This window comes from Mesoplodon mirus (genome assembly GCF_964341445.2).
Source record: "Mesoplodon mirus genome assembly, chromosome: 4".
Classification (NCBI taxonomy): Eukaryota; Metazoa; Chordata; class Mammalia; order Artiodactyla; family Ziphiidae; genus Mesoplodon; species Mesoplodon mirus.
The window spans coordinates 146,740,261-146,756,004 of NC_138979.1; the positions used below are offsets into that span (position 1 = coordinate 146,740,261).

The window sequence follows — 15,744 nt, forward strand, 5'->3', positions numbered from 1 at the left end:
CATACTACCAGAGCATTCATGAAAAGCAATATAATAATAATGAAGAGCACAACACACGATTGTGGATCAACTGTTTCTTTTCCTTGTCCAAAGGGAGCCACACGTGGCAAGAAATTTATTTCCACATACAGTAATTTGCTTAAGTAGATTTTTGTGAGATTGAAACATGACATATTTCTATTCTGCCCTTTTTAACCTATAAATATTATACCTGCTGGCTGTGGGAAACAAAAAAAAAACATAATTCCATACCTAAATTTCATAAGTTTAAAATGTTGCTGTCTTTCTGTGAGATCTGAACACTGAAGGGAATTTTAAACATTTAAAATGAAGTAGTGTGGACTTCCAAGCATGAAATATTTAAACTCATCATATATTTAATACAATAAGTGTAAGTCCCATGTTGGTTACTAAAATGTTGCCATTTACAACAGCATGACTGAGCTGGACAAAGAAATAAGCACCTTGAGAAGTGGCCTGAAAGCAGTAGAGATGGTGAGTATGTTTCTCGTTCTAATTCCCAGTCCCTTCACTCTCTCTGGTGCTGGTGATGGCATCCAGCAGAGGAGTTGCTGGTTGCCTTGGCATGCAGGATAAACATTTATTGTTTAAAAAAAAGAAAAAAAAATAATGCAACAACAAAGGAGCAAAGGCAGGCTGTGTTTAGCCTGGTGATGCAGTGGCAGGTGGCAGGATGTCATGGGGGCATCACGGGAACAGGAACTGGGAAATTGGGCCCAGAGTTCCACCACTTTCCTACTGTGAGGCAGGACTCATGAAAGTGGGTTGGCTAGAGAGTCTTCAAGGTCTTCTCGGTGTTTCTGTTTATAAATGTTTACTCTTAGAGCAATGGAACTTCTCTGTTGTCTTTGAGTTGGTCCCTTGGGGAGTATTTTTTGAGCACTTTGGGGGTACCGTCCATTCTCAAGGCGAGGGGATCACGATGACTCAGAATCCTTACCCTCCAGGTGTTACAGTGGCCAGGAGCAGTCAGCAGTTCACCTCCTAAGTGATGACAAAGGTGCCTTGAGGAGGATCGGGGATTTAGGTTAGCCTGAGGCTTCGGGAATGGCTGGCGTGTGTGAAAGGAAGCTTCTCCTCTGGATGAGATGAACTTTGAGCTGTGGCTTAGAAGGAGGGTAGGGTGAACTTAGGTACAGAGGAGGGAGGCTGTCCCAGCTATACGAGATGACCTGGGCCTGGGCTCCATGGAAGGAAAGCAAGTCAGGGTGCCGGAGGCAGTGGAGCCGGTGGAACTAACCAGACTGTGAGGGCGCAGTGCCCCGTGGGTACTGCACGAGGGCTGCTGACAGGGCAGGGGCGAGTCAGGGTGAGAAGCCTCACTCGGGAGAGCAGAGCTCTGGCCTGGCACTTGGTGAAGGAGGCTGGTCTGCAGGCAGCTCGGGAAGGTGCCCCACAGATCATTTATTAGTAACGCCAGGAGGACCCTCCTCCTTTTGTAAAAAATAAATTTATCTATTTATTTTTTATTTTGTCTGCATTGGGTCTTCGTTGCTGCTTGCCAGCTTTCTCTAGTTGAGGCACGCAGGCTTCTCACTGCGGTGGCTTCTCGTTGCGGAGCACGGGCTCTAAGTGCGCGGGCTTCAGTAGTTGCGGCACCCGGGCTTCAGTGGTTGCGGCACGTGGGCTTCAGTAGTTGTGGCTCGTGGGCTTAGTTGCTCCACGGCATGTGGGATTTTCCTGGACCAGGGCTCGAACCCGTGTCCCGTGCATTGGCAAGGTGGATTCTTAACCACTGCGCCGCCAGGGAGGTCTCACCTCCTCCTTCTTATAATCGTAAAACTGTGCCTTAGAAAGTAGTTGACTTCATTAAAGAAATAGCTCTAATAAAAATTAAGAGTCACAGTGTCTAACCTTTTCTATTTTTAATAAATTAAGGAGCATGTAAGGTTTTCTTTTTTTCCTTATTTTGGGGGAGGGGGGTAGGGGTGGGTCGCTGTTTAAAAAGAGCAGTAGATACTCTTTTTTCAGCCCCTGTGGGCTGAGAGACTGAGTGCGCGTGGAGGACGGTCCTCGGCTTTCAGAGGCCAAACTGGATAAGGGCAGTTTGGGACGAGGCTTGTGTTATAGCCTTCACTCTGCGGCCATTTCCTCCCAGTGGAAAGCTTTCTTGAGACTAGCATGGCAGTGACTGACAGTCCTAAAGCCTGACAATGGAGGCTCTGACCCCTGCATCTGAGCTAGTTCAGAGCAAGGCATGAGAGAGCGGTCCCAAGGAAGTTATGTGTTTGGGGGGTTTATTAAAGGTTGTTTTGCTGAAATCTCTCTAGCCCCTGGGTCCTGTACAATGTAACACACTCTTCACAGGAAAGGGGCTACAGAGGCCTCCCCCTCCCTCTGGCAGCTTAAATGTTAAGAGGAAGGAAATATCGGGAGGCAGACTTTAATCCGTCCAAACATTCATGTGTCCCAGTTGTTCTTTTCACAGATCGATTACATTGCTTGAAGGTATCAAAGACAGAAGTCTTATGGAATTATACATTCATGAAACACTTTAAAATTGCTTTCACATCTCTGCACTTCACACACATACATATACTCCCTTTCCAGGTCAAAGAACGAGGATTGTGGCAATTTCTTTTAATCAGAGCAAGTTTCATGATTTATAAGAGTATTTATTTATTTTTAAACATCTTTATTGTAGTATAATTGCTTTACAATGGTGTGTTAGTTTCTGCTTTATAAAAAAGTGACTCGGTTATACATATGTTCCCATATCTCTTCCCTCTTGCGTCTCCCTCCCTCCCAACCTCCCTATCCCACCCCTCTAGGTGGTCACAAAGCACCGAGCTGATCGCCCTGTGCTGTGCGGCAGCTTCCCACTAGCTATCTGTTTTATGTTTGGTAGTGTATATATGTCCATGCCATTCTCTCACTTTGTCACACCTTACCCTTCCCCCTCCCCTTATCCTCAAGTCCATTCTCTAGTAAGTCTGTGTCTTTATTCCCGTCTGTCCCCTAGGTTCTTCATGACCTTTTTTCCCCCTTAGATTCCATATGTATGTGTTAGCACACAGTATTTGTTTTTCTCTTTCTGACTTACTTCACTCTGTATGACAGTCTCTAGGTCCACCTACAAATAACTCAATTTCGTTTCTTTTTGTGGCTGAGTAATATTCCATTGTATATATGTGCCACATCTTCTTTATCCATTCATCTGTTCATGGACACTTAGGTTGCTTGCATGGCCTGGCTATTGTAAATAGAGCTTCAGTGAACATTTTGGTACATGACTCTTTTTGAATTATGGTTTTCTCAGGGTATATGCCCAGTAGTGGGATTGCTGGGTGATATGGTAGTTCCATTTTTAGTTTTTTAAGGAACCTCCATACTGTTCTCCATAGTGGCTGTACCAATTCACATTCCCACCAGCAGTGCAAGAGAGTTCCCTTTCCTCCATACCCTCTCCAGCATTTATTGTTTCTAGATTTTTTGATGATGGCCGTTCTGACTGGTGTGAGATGATATCTCATTGTAGTTTTGATTTGCATTTCTCTAATGATTAATGATGTTGAGCATTCATTCATGTGTTTGTTGGTCATCTGTATATCTTCTTTGGAGAAATGTCTATTTAGGTCTTCTGCCCATTTTCAGATTGGGTGGTTTGTTTTTTTGATATTGAGCTGCATGAGCTGCTTGTAAATTTTGGAGATTAATCCTTTGTCAGTTGCTTCATTTGCAAATATTTTCTCCCATTCTGAGGGTTGTCTTTCCATCTTGCTTATGGTTTCCTTTGCTGTGCAAAAGCTTTGAAGTTTCATTAGGTCCCATTTGTTTATTTTTGCTTTTATTTCCATTTCTCTAGGAGGTGGGTCAAAAAGGATCTTGCTGTGATTTGCGTCATAGAGTGTTCTGCCTATGTTTTGCTCTAAGAGTTTTATAGTGTCTGGCCTTACATTTAGGTCTTTAATCATTTTGAGTTCATTTTTGTGTATGGTACTAGGGAGTGTTCTAATTTCATACTTTTACATGTACCTGTCCAGTTTTCCCAGCACCACTTATTGAAGAGGCTGTCTTTTCTCCACTCTATATTCTTGCCTCCTTTATCAAAGATAAGGTGACCATATGTGCGTGGGTTTATCTCTGGGATTTCTATCCTGTTCCATTGATCTATATTTCTGTTTTTGTGCCAGTACCATACTGTCTTCATTACTGTACCTTTGTAGTATAGTATGAAGTCGGAGTGCCTGATTCCTCCAGCTCTGTTTTTTTTCTCAATATTGCTTTGGCTATTCAGGGTCTTTTGTGTTTCCATACAAATTGAATTTTTTTGTTCTAGTTCTGTGAAAAATGCCAGTGGTAGTTTGATAGGGATTGCATTGCCTCTGTAGGTTGCTTTGGTTAGTAGAGTCATTTTCACAATGTTGATTCTTCTAATCCAAGAATGTGGTATATCTCTCCATCTATTTGTATCATCTTTAATTTCTTTCATCAGCGTCTTATAATTTTCTGCATACAGGTCTTTTGTCTCCTTAGGTAGGTTTATTCCTAGGCATTTTATTCTTTTTGTTGCAATGGTAAATGGGAGTGTTTTCTTAATTTCACTTTCATATTTTTCATCATTAGTGTATAGGAATGCTAGAGATTTCTGTGCATTAATTTTGTATCCCGCTACTCTACCAAATTCATTGATGAGCTCTAGTAGTTTTCTGGTAGAATCTTTAGGATTCTCTATGTAGAGTATCATGTCATCTGCAAACGGTGACAGCTTTACTTCTTCTTTTCTGATTTGGATTCCTTTTATTTCTTTTTCTTCTCTGATTGCTGTGCCTAAAACTTCCAAAACAATGTTGAATAATAGTGGCAACCTTGTCTTGTTCCTGATCTTACTGGAAATGGATTCAGTTTTTCACCATTGAGGACGATGTTGGCTGTGGGTTTGTCATATATGCCCTCTATTATGTTGAGGAAAGTTCCCTCTGTGCCTACTTTCTGCAGGGTTTTTATCATAAATGGGTGTTGAATTTTGTTGAAAGCTTTCTCTGAATCAATGGAGATGATCATATGGTTTTTATTCTTCAATTTGTTAATATGGTGTATCACATTGATTGTTTTGCGTATATTGAAGAATCCTTGCATTCCTGGGATAAACCCCACTTGATCATGGTGTATGATCCTTTTAATGTGCTGTTGGATTCTGTTTGATAGTATTTTGTTGAGGATTTTTGTATCTAAGTTCATCAGTGATATTGGCCTGTAGTTTTCTGTGGCATATTTGTCTGGTTTTGGTATCAGGGTGACGGTGGCCTCGTAGAATGAGTTTGGTAGTGTTCCTCCCTCTGCTATATTTTAAAGAGTTTGAGAAGGATAGGTGTTAGCTCTTCTCTAAATGTTTGAGAGAATTCACCTGTGAAGCCATCTGGTTCTGGGCTTTTGTTTGTTGGAGATTTTTAATCACAGTTGCAATTTCAGTGCTTGTGACTGGTCTGTTAATATTTTCTATTTCTTCCTGGTTCAGTCTAAGAAGGTTGTGCTTTTCTAAGAATTTTCCATTTCTTCCAGGTTGTCCATTTTATTGGCATAGAGTTGCTTGTAGTAATCTCTCATGATCTTTTGTATTTCTGCAGTGTCAGTTGTTACTTCTCCTTTTTCATTTCTAATTCTATTGATTTGAGTCTTCTCCCTTTTTTTCCTGATGAGTCTGGCTGATGGTTTCTCAATTTTGTTTATCTTCTCAAAGAACCAGCTTTTAGTTTTATTGATCTTTGGTATCATTTCCTTCATTTGTTTTTCATTTATTTCTGATCTGATCTTTATTTCTTTCCTTCTGCTAACTTTGGGGTTCTTTTGTTCTTCCTTCTCTAATTGCTTTAGGTGCAAGGTTAGGTTGTTTATTTGACATGTTTCTTGTTTCTTAAGGTAGGATTGTATTGCTATAAACTTCCCTCTTAGAACTGCTTTTGCTGAATCCCATAGGTTTTGGGTCATCGTGTTTTCATTGTAATTTGTTTCTAGGTATTTTTTTAATTTCCTCTTTGATTTCCTCAGTGATCTCTTCGTTGTTACGTAGTGTATTGTTTAGCCTCCATGTGCTTGTATTTTTGACAGATTTTTTCCTGTAATCGATAGTCCCATAGCGTTGTGGTCAGAATAGATACTTGATACGATTTCAATTTGCTTATATTTACCAAAGCTTGATTTGTGACCCAAGTTATGATCTATCCTGGAGAATGTTCCATGAGCACTTGAGAAGAATGTGTATTCTGTTTTTGGATGGAATATCCTATAAATATCAATTAAGTCCGTCTTGTTTAATGTATCATTTAAAGCTTGTGTTTCCTTATTTATTTTCATTTTGGATGATCTGTCCATTGGTAAAAGTGGGGTGTTAAAGTCCCCTACTATGAATGTGTTACTGTCGATTTCCCCTTTTATGGCTGTTAGTATTTGCCTTAGGTATTGAGGTGCTCCTATGTTGGGTGCATAAATATGTACAATTGTTATATCTTCTTCTTGGATCGATCCCTTGATCATTATGTAGTGTCCTTCTTTGTCTCTTGTTATAGTCATTATTTTAAAGTCTATTTTGTCTTATATGAGAATTGCTACTCCAGCTTTCTTTTGACTTCAATTTGCATGGAATATCTTTTTCCATCCCCTCACTTTCACTCTGTATGTGTCCCTAGGTCTGAAGTGGGTCTCTTGTAGACAGCATATATACAGGTCTTGTTTTTGTATCCATTCAGCCAGTCAATGTCTTTTGGTTGGAGCATTTAATTCATTTACATTTAAGGTAATTATTGATATATATGTTCCTATTCCCATTCCCAGTTTCTTAATTGTTTTGGGTTTGTTATTGTAGGTCTTTTCCTTCTCTTGTGTTTCCTGCCTAGAGAATTTCCTTTAGCATTTGTTGTAAAGCTGGTTTGGTGGTGCTGAATTCTCTTAGCTTTTGCTTGTCTGTAAAGGTTTTAATTTCTTCTTCAAATCTGAATGAGATCCTTGCTGGGTAGAGTAATCTTGGTTGTAGGTTTTTCTCCTTCATCACTTTAACTATGTCCTGCCAGTCCCTTCTGACTCTGCAGAGTTTCTGCTGAAAGATCAGCCATTAAACTTATGGGGATTCCCTTGTGTGTTATTTGTTGTTTTTCCCTTTCTGCTTTTAATATTTTTTCTTTGTATTTAATTTTTGATAGTTTGATTAATATGTGTCTTGGCATGTTTCTCCTTGGATTTATCCTGTATGGGATTCTCTGTGCTTCCTGGACTTGATTAACTATTTCCTTTCTCATATTAGGGAATTTTTCAACTATAATCTTTTCAAATATTTTCTCAGTCCATTTCTTTTTCTCTTCTTCTTCTTGACCCCTATAATCCGAATGTTGGTGCCTTTAATGTTGTCACAGAGGTCTCTGAGACTGTCCTCAATTCTTTTCATTCTTTTTTGTTTATTCTGCTCTGCAGTATTTATTTCCACTATTTTATCTTCCAGGTCACTTATCCATTCTTTTGCATCAGTTATTCTGCTATTGATTCCGTCTAGAGAATTTTAAATTTCATTTATTGTGTTGTTTATCATTGTTTGCTCTTTATTTCTTCTAGTTCCTTGTTAAACATTTCTTGTATTTTCTCCATTCTATTTCCAAGATTTTGGATCATCTTTGCTATCATCACTCTGAATTCTTTTTCAGGTAGACTGCCTATTTCCTCTTCATTTGTTTGGTCTGGTGGGTTTTTACCTTGCTCCTTCATTTGCTGTGTGTTTCTCTGTCTTCTCATTTTGCTTAACTTACTGTGTTTGGGGTCTCCTTTTCGCAGGCTGCACGTTCGTAGTTCCCGTTGTTTTTGGTGTCTGCCCCCAGTGGCTAAGGTTGATTCACTGGGTTGTGTAGGCTTCCTGGTGGAGGGGACTAGTGACTGTGTTCTGCTGGATGAGGCTGGATCTTGTCTCTCTGCTGGGCACGTCCACATCTGGTGGTGTGTTTTGGGGTGTCTGTGTCCTTATTATGATTTTAGGCAGCCTCTCTGCTAATGGATGGCATTGTGTTCCTGTCTTGCTAGTTGTTTGGCATAGGTTGTCCAGCACTGTAGCTTGCTGGTCGTTGAGTGAAGCTGGGTCTTGGTGTTGAGATGGAGATCTCTGGGAGGTTTTCGCCGTTTGATATTACATGGAGCTGGGAGGTCTCTTGTGGACCAGTGTCTTGAAGTTGGCTCTCCCAACTCAGTGGCACAGCATTGACTTCTGGCTGGAGCACCAAGAGCCTTTAATCCACGTGGCTCAGAATAAAAGGGAGAAAAAATGGAAGGAGATAAAATAAAAAATAAGTATTAAGAAATAAATTTTAAAACGTTAAAAAAAATACGGATGGACAGAACACACTCACAAAAAGAGAAAAAGGGAAAAAATATATATATATCTTGTGCTCCCAAAGTCTACCTCTTCAGTTTGGGATGATTCGTTGTCTTATTCAGGTATTCCACAGATGCAGGGTACATCAAGTTGATTGTGGAGATTTAGTCCGCTGCTCCTGAGGCTGCTGGGAGAAATTTCCCTTTCTCTTCTTTCACACAGCTCCTGGTTCAGTTTTGGATTTGGCCCCGCCTCTGCGTGTAGGTCGCCTGAGGGCGTCTGTTCTTCGCTCAGACAGGACGGGGTTAAAGGAGCCGCTGATTCGGGGGCTCCGGCTCACTCAGGCCGGGGGGAGGGAGGGGTATGGAGTGCGAGGCGAGCCTGCGGCGGCAGAGTCCAGCGTGACATTGCACCAGCCTGAGGCGTGCCATGCGTTCTCCCAGGGAAGTTGTCCCTGGATCATGGGACCCTGGCAGTGGCGGGCTTCACAGGCTCCCGGGAGGGGAGAGCGACCTGTGCTTGCTCACAGACTTCTTGGTGGTGGCAGTAGCAGCCTTATCGTTTCATGCCCGTCTCTGGGGTCCGCGTTGATAGCCGTGGCTCGCGCCCGTCTCTGGAGCTCCTTTAAGCAGCGCTCTTAATCCCCTCTCCTCGCGCACCAGGAAACAAAGAGGGAAGAAAAAGTCTCTTGCCTCTTCAACAGCTCCAGACCTTTTCCCGGACTCCCTCCCGGCTAGCCGTGGTGCACTAACCCCTTCAGGCTGTGTTCACGCTGCCAACCCCAGTCCTTTCCCTCAGCTCCCAGCCCCGCCCGCCCCGGCGGCCAAGCAGACAAGCCCCTCGGGCTGGTGAGTGCTGGTCGGCACCGATTCTCTGTGCGGGAATCTCTCCGCTTTGCCCTCCGCACCCCTGTGGCTGCGCTCTCCTCCGCGGCTCTGAAGCTTCCCCCCTCCACCACCCGCAGTCTCCGCCTGCGAAGGGGCTTCCTAGTGTGTGGAAACCTTTCCTCCTTCACAGCTCCCTCCCACTGGTGCAGGTCCTGTCCCTATTTTCTCTGTTTATTCTTTTTTCTTTTACCCTACCCAGGTATGTGGGGAGTTTCTTGCCTTTTGGGAGGTCTGAGGTCTGAGGTCTTCTGCCAGCGTTCAATAGGTGTTCTATAGGAGCTGTTCCACGTGTAGATGTATTTCTCATGTATTTGTGGGGAGAAATGTGATCTCCGCGTCTTACTCTTCTGCCATCTTGAAGCTCCTTGCCCTCTTTTTATGAGTGAAGAAACTAAGGCCCAGGCTACTTGCCATGGATAAGTACCAAATCAGTGGTAGAACTGAATCAGAACCCCTAGCCCGTGACCTCTACCGTCCTGCTCGTTAGAATCTCTGCCAAAGCAGGTATGGAAGGAAACAGAGATCCAGATTAGGTCAGGAGGTACACAGAATAGTTGTCACTGAGACCCTGGAGTCAGGCAGACGTGAGTTCAGATTTTGGTTCTGTCACTTATCAGCTACTTGACTTTGAGCAAAGAATTTAATCCCTCTGAACCTCAATTTATGTGTCTGTACAATTGGGATAATAATGCCTCACTCACAGAGGCTTTGTGGGATGAAATAAGAAAATGCATCTGGCAATGGTTGAAATTATTATTGAAGTTGATTTGAATAATCTATGCTCATCACCATGGTAATGGAGAATATGGATGATTAATGAGACACTAATACTCCTACCTGTCTGCTCACAAAATCCAAATGGTATGGATGAGAAGAAAAATGGCATTATGGTGCCAAACGCTACAGTTGAAATTCTACTCACCTAGATATCACAGTTTAGGAAATAAGTAGACTTGGCAGAGATGGAGAGAAGGAAAAAATCAAAAGTACCAGAGATCTGAGCACAGAATATCAACAATCAAATTCTCTTGCTTTCAGTCACACACCTTTTGAATCCAATTTGCTCTCCATTATTTGTTTAACTTCTGTTAATTTTATCCAAATGCTAATCTCCTTACATTCTAAAGCCAGTATACAAAATCACACCAATAAAATACTCAGATGACTGGTTAAATTGCATTTTGCAACTGTGTGTGGGCACATGGGTTTGGCTCTGGCAGGGTTGGTGGAAGGGCAGGGGAAACTGGACTATCATAAAATGTTTTACACTAGTTTTGATGGGTTTGCCATTCTGACTTATTAAACTTGAGGCATAAGGAAAATGAGACAAAGGGATGTCTGTGTTTGAAGCCTACGTTGACATTATCCATTTCCTGTGTTTAAGGAGCTGGAATATCAGAAGTCTCAGCCCTCAAGGCCTGGAGATAAGTTTGTGTCTGTTGTCAGCCAGTTCATCACGGTAGCCAGCTTCAGCTTCTCTGACGTTGAAGATCTTCTAGCAGAAGCTAAAGACCTGGTAAATTTCCCCTTGGGCACTGAGTGTTGCTTGACAGAGCTGGTACTTTCAGATATTATAAGTATACTTTCATTTCTAGGACTGTGATCAGTTGAAACACATGCTTTCTATCTAACTGGCCTTGAGGTTAGTAAGACCTTGAAGTATCTGAATGGTGTAAAACAAGTAAATACTTTGACAGTTTTAAATACTTTGATAGTTTTTCTCTTGATTGTTATTGGATCAAAGTAATTATCTCTGGGAGACAGAAAAGAGTGGATTATGAAAACCAAGGGCAGGATGAAATGTGAGATCAAGGTATGACTGAGGCCTCAGGCTTCAGAAACTTGTAAGATGCTCACCTGAGACAGAGACTTAGGAGGGCGGGATATTCCCTCTTTAAATCTCTAGAAGAACTTACTAAATGGTTGATAGGCACTTTAATTCAGAGCCTCATTGCAAAAGGCATTTTTTTTTTTTTTTTTTTTTTTTTTTTTTTGCAGTACACGGGCCTCTCACTGTTGTGGCCTCTCCCGTTGCGGAGCGCAGGCTCAGCGGCCATGGCTCACAGGCCCAGCCGCTCCACGGCATGTGGGATCTTCCTGGACTAGGGCACGAACCCGTGTCCCCTGCATCGGCAGGCAGACTCTCAACCACTGCACCACCAGGGAAGCCCAAAAGGCATATTTTTAATATGACTTTTTTAAAAAATGAATTTTGCTATTACAAAATCTTGTTTTCCTGTAAGGGAAGAGTTTTCATTGGCAAATAACCAACACCTTAAAATCCCCCTGCCCCATCTCTCTGTCTCTGTCTCTCTCTGGTTATTTCCTCTTCCAAAATTCACACACATTCATATACATGTGCACATTCTCTTGTCCCCTTCTCATTATTAACAAATGTCATTAAGCTTCTATCCACCCTACTGAGTTCCTCCACACTGCCCATCTCTCAGTTGTGACAACACTCTTTTGCTTTAACTTGAATCTTTCCTTTGAAATTTGAGTAATGAATCTCATTTTTCTGTGGTCCCCTGTTCAGTTGTAGATATGGATGATTGTATATGTAAGTGTACACACATACTCATTAAAGTTCAGAAGTAGACTGTGTTAAGATACACTAGCTAATCTTAACATGAAACCCCACCTCCAATGTTATTAAATAAACGGAAGACAAGATATGTTTGAATGACCACTGTCAGAGGTCCAGCCCCTGGTACCCCTGATTGAAATCAGTGAACTGATGTCAGCAGCCTCCCCTGTGATGGCCCCCACCTCAATCTAGGCAGTACAGTACCTATTTCATCATGGGCTCAAACATTTTTCTAAGAATCAACTGAATAGTTAATTTTTGATTTATACACACTCTTTTTTTTTTTTTAATTTTAGTGTGGGAACTTTAGTCTCAGACTAGTTTTGTTCAGATTTCTAAGACTAAAATATACATGACTTCATCATCACTAGAATTCCTAGATAAAAAGATCATTCAGGATGGCTTTGAAATGCCTGAACTTGAGTGTTTTAGAAACTCAATTGTAGGCTATCTGTTGCTGTTTTGTTCATACCAGAACTTTTAGAAATTAGCTTATAAAACCATGGAGCAACTGAAGCGCTGCATGTGGTGTATGAAGAATGTCGTATTTTTCCCTAAAGAGCTTAGTTTCTAATAAAATATTTCCAAATAAGTAAAAGATTGAGAACGCCTCGATGAAAAGAAAAATGGTAAAAAAGCATTATTATAAATTTTAAGATATGAAATATATATATAAAAAATTGAAAATTGTCTTCTTTAAGAATAAATGTTGAAAATATTTCCTTTATAGAGATAGGATTGCCAAAATGTCAGGAAATCTTAATATACTAAAGACAAGTAGTGCAAGAAAAATAAAAGCAATTAGACCATGAAGTATTTATGCAGTCCTCTGCAACCTAAGAGTTTCAGACTGTGAAGAAAATGAAAGATCTGGAAATTTTGAAGTAGTTGATTAGGCTTAGGGAGTAAGAATTTGTTTGACCTTGAAGTTAGAAACACCGTCCTTTGTAGTTTAGACGTAATAGCATTAGATCCTTACAGAAAGGGGTATAGTTCTAAAAAACAACTAGACTGGCATTGAACAGTATTTGGATGGTCTTAATAATGCTAAGACACTTGAAAGCATACTATCTCAAGTTGTGAAGATAACAACCAGAGGAACTAAAAACAGAAATGTTAAAACTAAAAAGACTGGCTGTGCTATTTTGTTACCCTATATTTTTTTAATTTAATTTTTTAAAATTTGCCCTTAATATTTTGCATTTTATCTGTTTTTAAAAGATTTGCCTTGAAGGGGGTTCTAAAACAAAGGATTTAGAATAAAATTGTATTCTCAGTTATGAATTTTGGGTTGCCTTAATGATTCCATAATCAATGAGTGTTTTCTAATTGAGGCCCAGGAAGTACAGTAATACCAATATTATTTATGATTAGTAAAAGCAGCTAAGAAACACTGTATCCTTTTGCTTTTGATACTAACCACATGGCACCAATAAATGATACTAAGCTACTTCAAAGAAAAGTTAAAAGTACAAGTTTCCTTACCCCTGCTGAGTTTGCCCTTAGTTTTATGTCCTGGGAGCTCTGCCCTGTGATATTCTGCTTTCTTGTTTTTACTACTGTTTAGTTAATAAAGAGTCATAGGATGTAATCATAGATGTTAAGCTGAAATTAGGTGGACAAGGATAAATGGTTTCACAAGTCGTGGAGTATTACATTTTTTCCTTTAGAAGTGATTGATAGACACGTTCAGCAGCTGAAGATAAATCCAGCGAGTTACATTTGACTCAATTTGACCTTTAGCCCCTTGAGAGAGATTGATATGTGATCATGGTGTTCTCTTGGAAGACTGAACTTCTTAAAACCTTCTTTTTTCCAGTTTACTAAAGCAGTGAAACACTTTGGGGAAGAGGCTGGCAAAATACAGCCAGATGAGTTCTTTGGCATTTTTGATCAGTTTCTTCAGGCTGTGTCAGAAGCCAAACAAGAGAATGAAAACATGAGAAAGAAGAAGGAGGAAGAAGAGCGCCGAGCTCGAATGGAGGCTCAGGTAAGTGGGTGGCCAGTTCCACCCCCGGAAAGTTCTGTTGCTGCATCTCCTTGGTTTTTAGGAAGCGCTCTGTCATGCTGGCAAGAAGGAGGGCATCAATGTCCTCTCTAGAAGGCTGCTGGGAGTTTCAATCGGTAGAAAGTTTCTCGTGGGCAATGTGGCAATCTATATACAAAGCCTAAAAAAATATATCCCCTTCCTTTGATCTGGAGTTCCACTTCTTAGAAATCATTCTAAAGAAATAATCATACATGGGCACAAAGAGAGCAGCAGTCTTTATGATAAGCCCTAACCTGGAACAACCTACACGTATACTGACTGGGCATTAGTTCTAAATTATGTAATAGCTACATAGTGGACTGTTTATGCAGTCCTTAAAAGTCATGTCTTTAAAGAATATTTAATGATGTGAGAAAGCTTAGATAACAATGGTTATCTCTTGATAAACAAAAGGGGAAAAAATTATCCTTAATTCTTTAAGGATATCTAAATTTTCTATAACGTGTGTGTATTATTTGGCTCTTAGTAATAGTAACTCTTGCATAACAGGTTCCAGGCATCCACAGTAGATACAGGCTTAGCCTTTGATGTCAGGAACGTGGCCTAATGAGCATTTGCTTTAGTGTCTCTATACCATCAAAGAAACCAATATTTGGGGTCTATTTAATAGTGATAACTTTCTTATTCCATCATAGAAATATGAGTAGCCTTAATTGCTCTCATTTTAATTAGAATATCATGGGGTTTACTGAGATTCTAGACAGCAAGAGTCTAATCACAAAGTGGTGGTCAGTTTTTTCATTGTTCCTTGCTTCTCTGATGAGCCCTGATGTCCCAGTCATCCTCTCTCATGACATCCAAGGGGGCTGGCAGCTATCAACAAACGTGGCTCAGTGGACTGAAGCACCATCATGTTCCACAGAATTCATCTCCACTCAATACAAAATACAGTATTATTTTGACACTTCTCTAAGAGGTCACTTTCCATTTGCAGCTCAAGGAACAACGTGAAAGGGAACGGAAAATGAGGAAAGCGAAAGAGAACAGTGAAGAAGGCGGAGAGTTTGATGACCTGGTTTCTGCTTTGCGCTCAGGAGAAGTGTTTGACAAAGACCTTTCTAAACTGAAACGGAATCGCAAGCGCATTACCAACCAGATGACAGACAGCAGCCGGGAGAGACCGGTCACAAAACTTAATTTCTAATTTCCCTTGAATACTTTTTTAGAAAGCTCATTAGTGGCCCTTTGAAGTGACTAGAACTTTTCATTACACTGCCTTGCAATCCAAACAAACAGTGGCAATTTCTCCTTTCATCTGCGAGTGAATGCGTGAATGTGTGTGTATGTAAATGTATGTGTGTGTATATATGAAGAAATGTATATAGAAACCAGAGTTGTCTGGAGACCTATATGTTTGGTTAAAAAAAAAAATCTATGTTTATGTATGTGCTCAGAACCCATTTGTGTATATGCATTCGTATTGAGTGTGGCTCATCTTCTTCCCCTGAACACCATGACTGTTCAGAAGCACAATACTATTTCCTCAAAGAGATACAGAGACATTCCCTAGAGTAAAAAGAAAAAAGAAAAAAAATAAAGCTTGAGAAATATTTTATGGTTTCCAAGCTTGATATACTTTGAAATTATTTTCACTGGTGAAACTGGTGTTGGAAAAATATAGATTTAAAATGGTTTTTGATAGTTGTTGACAGTATGATGCTGGTGCATCACATCAGTAGTTGATAGGACCAGCTTAGAATTTCTGACATTGGTGTGGGGATGCAGTCTGTAAATGTTTATTGAGAACATCTGGCACACAATCTGAATTATGTAGACTGTCAATCAGAGTTCTTTTATATGTTTAAAACTTGGACATCAATTTTTACCCCCTAATTTCATCGAGTTCTCTGCCAAGCACTCTTGATGATTTCTTTACATTGCTTTTGGAAAGAACACTATCTAAATGCAA

The 15,744-nt window shown here is 40.5% G+C and overlaps 1 protein-coding gene across 1 annotated transcript in view; it reads left to right on the top strand.

Moving 5' to 3' along the window:
- Window positions 1-15,333, top strand: part of DAAM1 (dishevelled associated activator of morphogenesis 1) — a 176,084-nt gene extending 160,751 nt beyond the window's left edge. Inside the window, exons 22-25 of the mRNA XM_082617433.1 lie at window positions 435-495; window positions 10,583-10,714; window positions 13,605-13,775; window positions 14,770-15,333. Of these exons, the coding sequence (XP_082473559.1) occupies window positions 435-495; window positions 10,583-10,714; window positions 13,605-13,775; window positions 14,770-14,979 (574 nt within the window). The 3' untranslated portion in view covers window positions 14,980-15,333. The remainder of the gene's footprint in view (window positions 1-434; window positions 496-10,582; window positions 10,715-13,604; window positions 13,776-14,769) is intronic.
- Window positions 15,334-15,744: the final 411 nt, after the last annotated feature.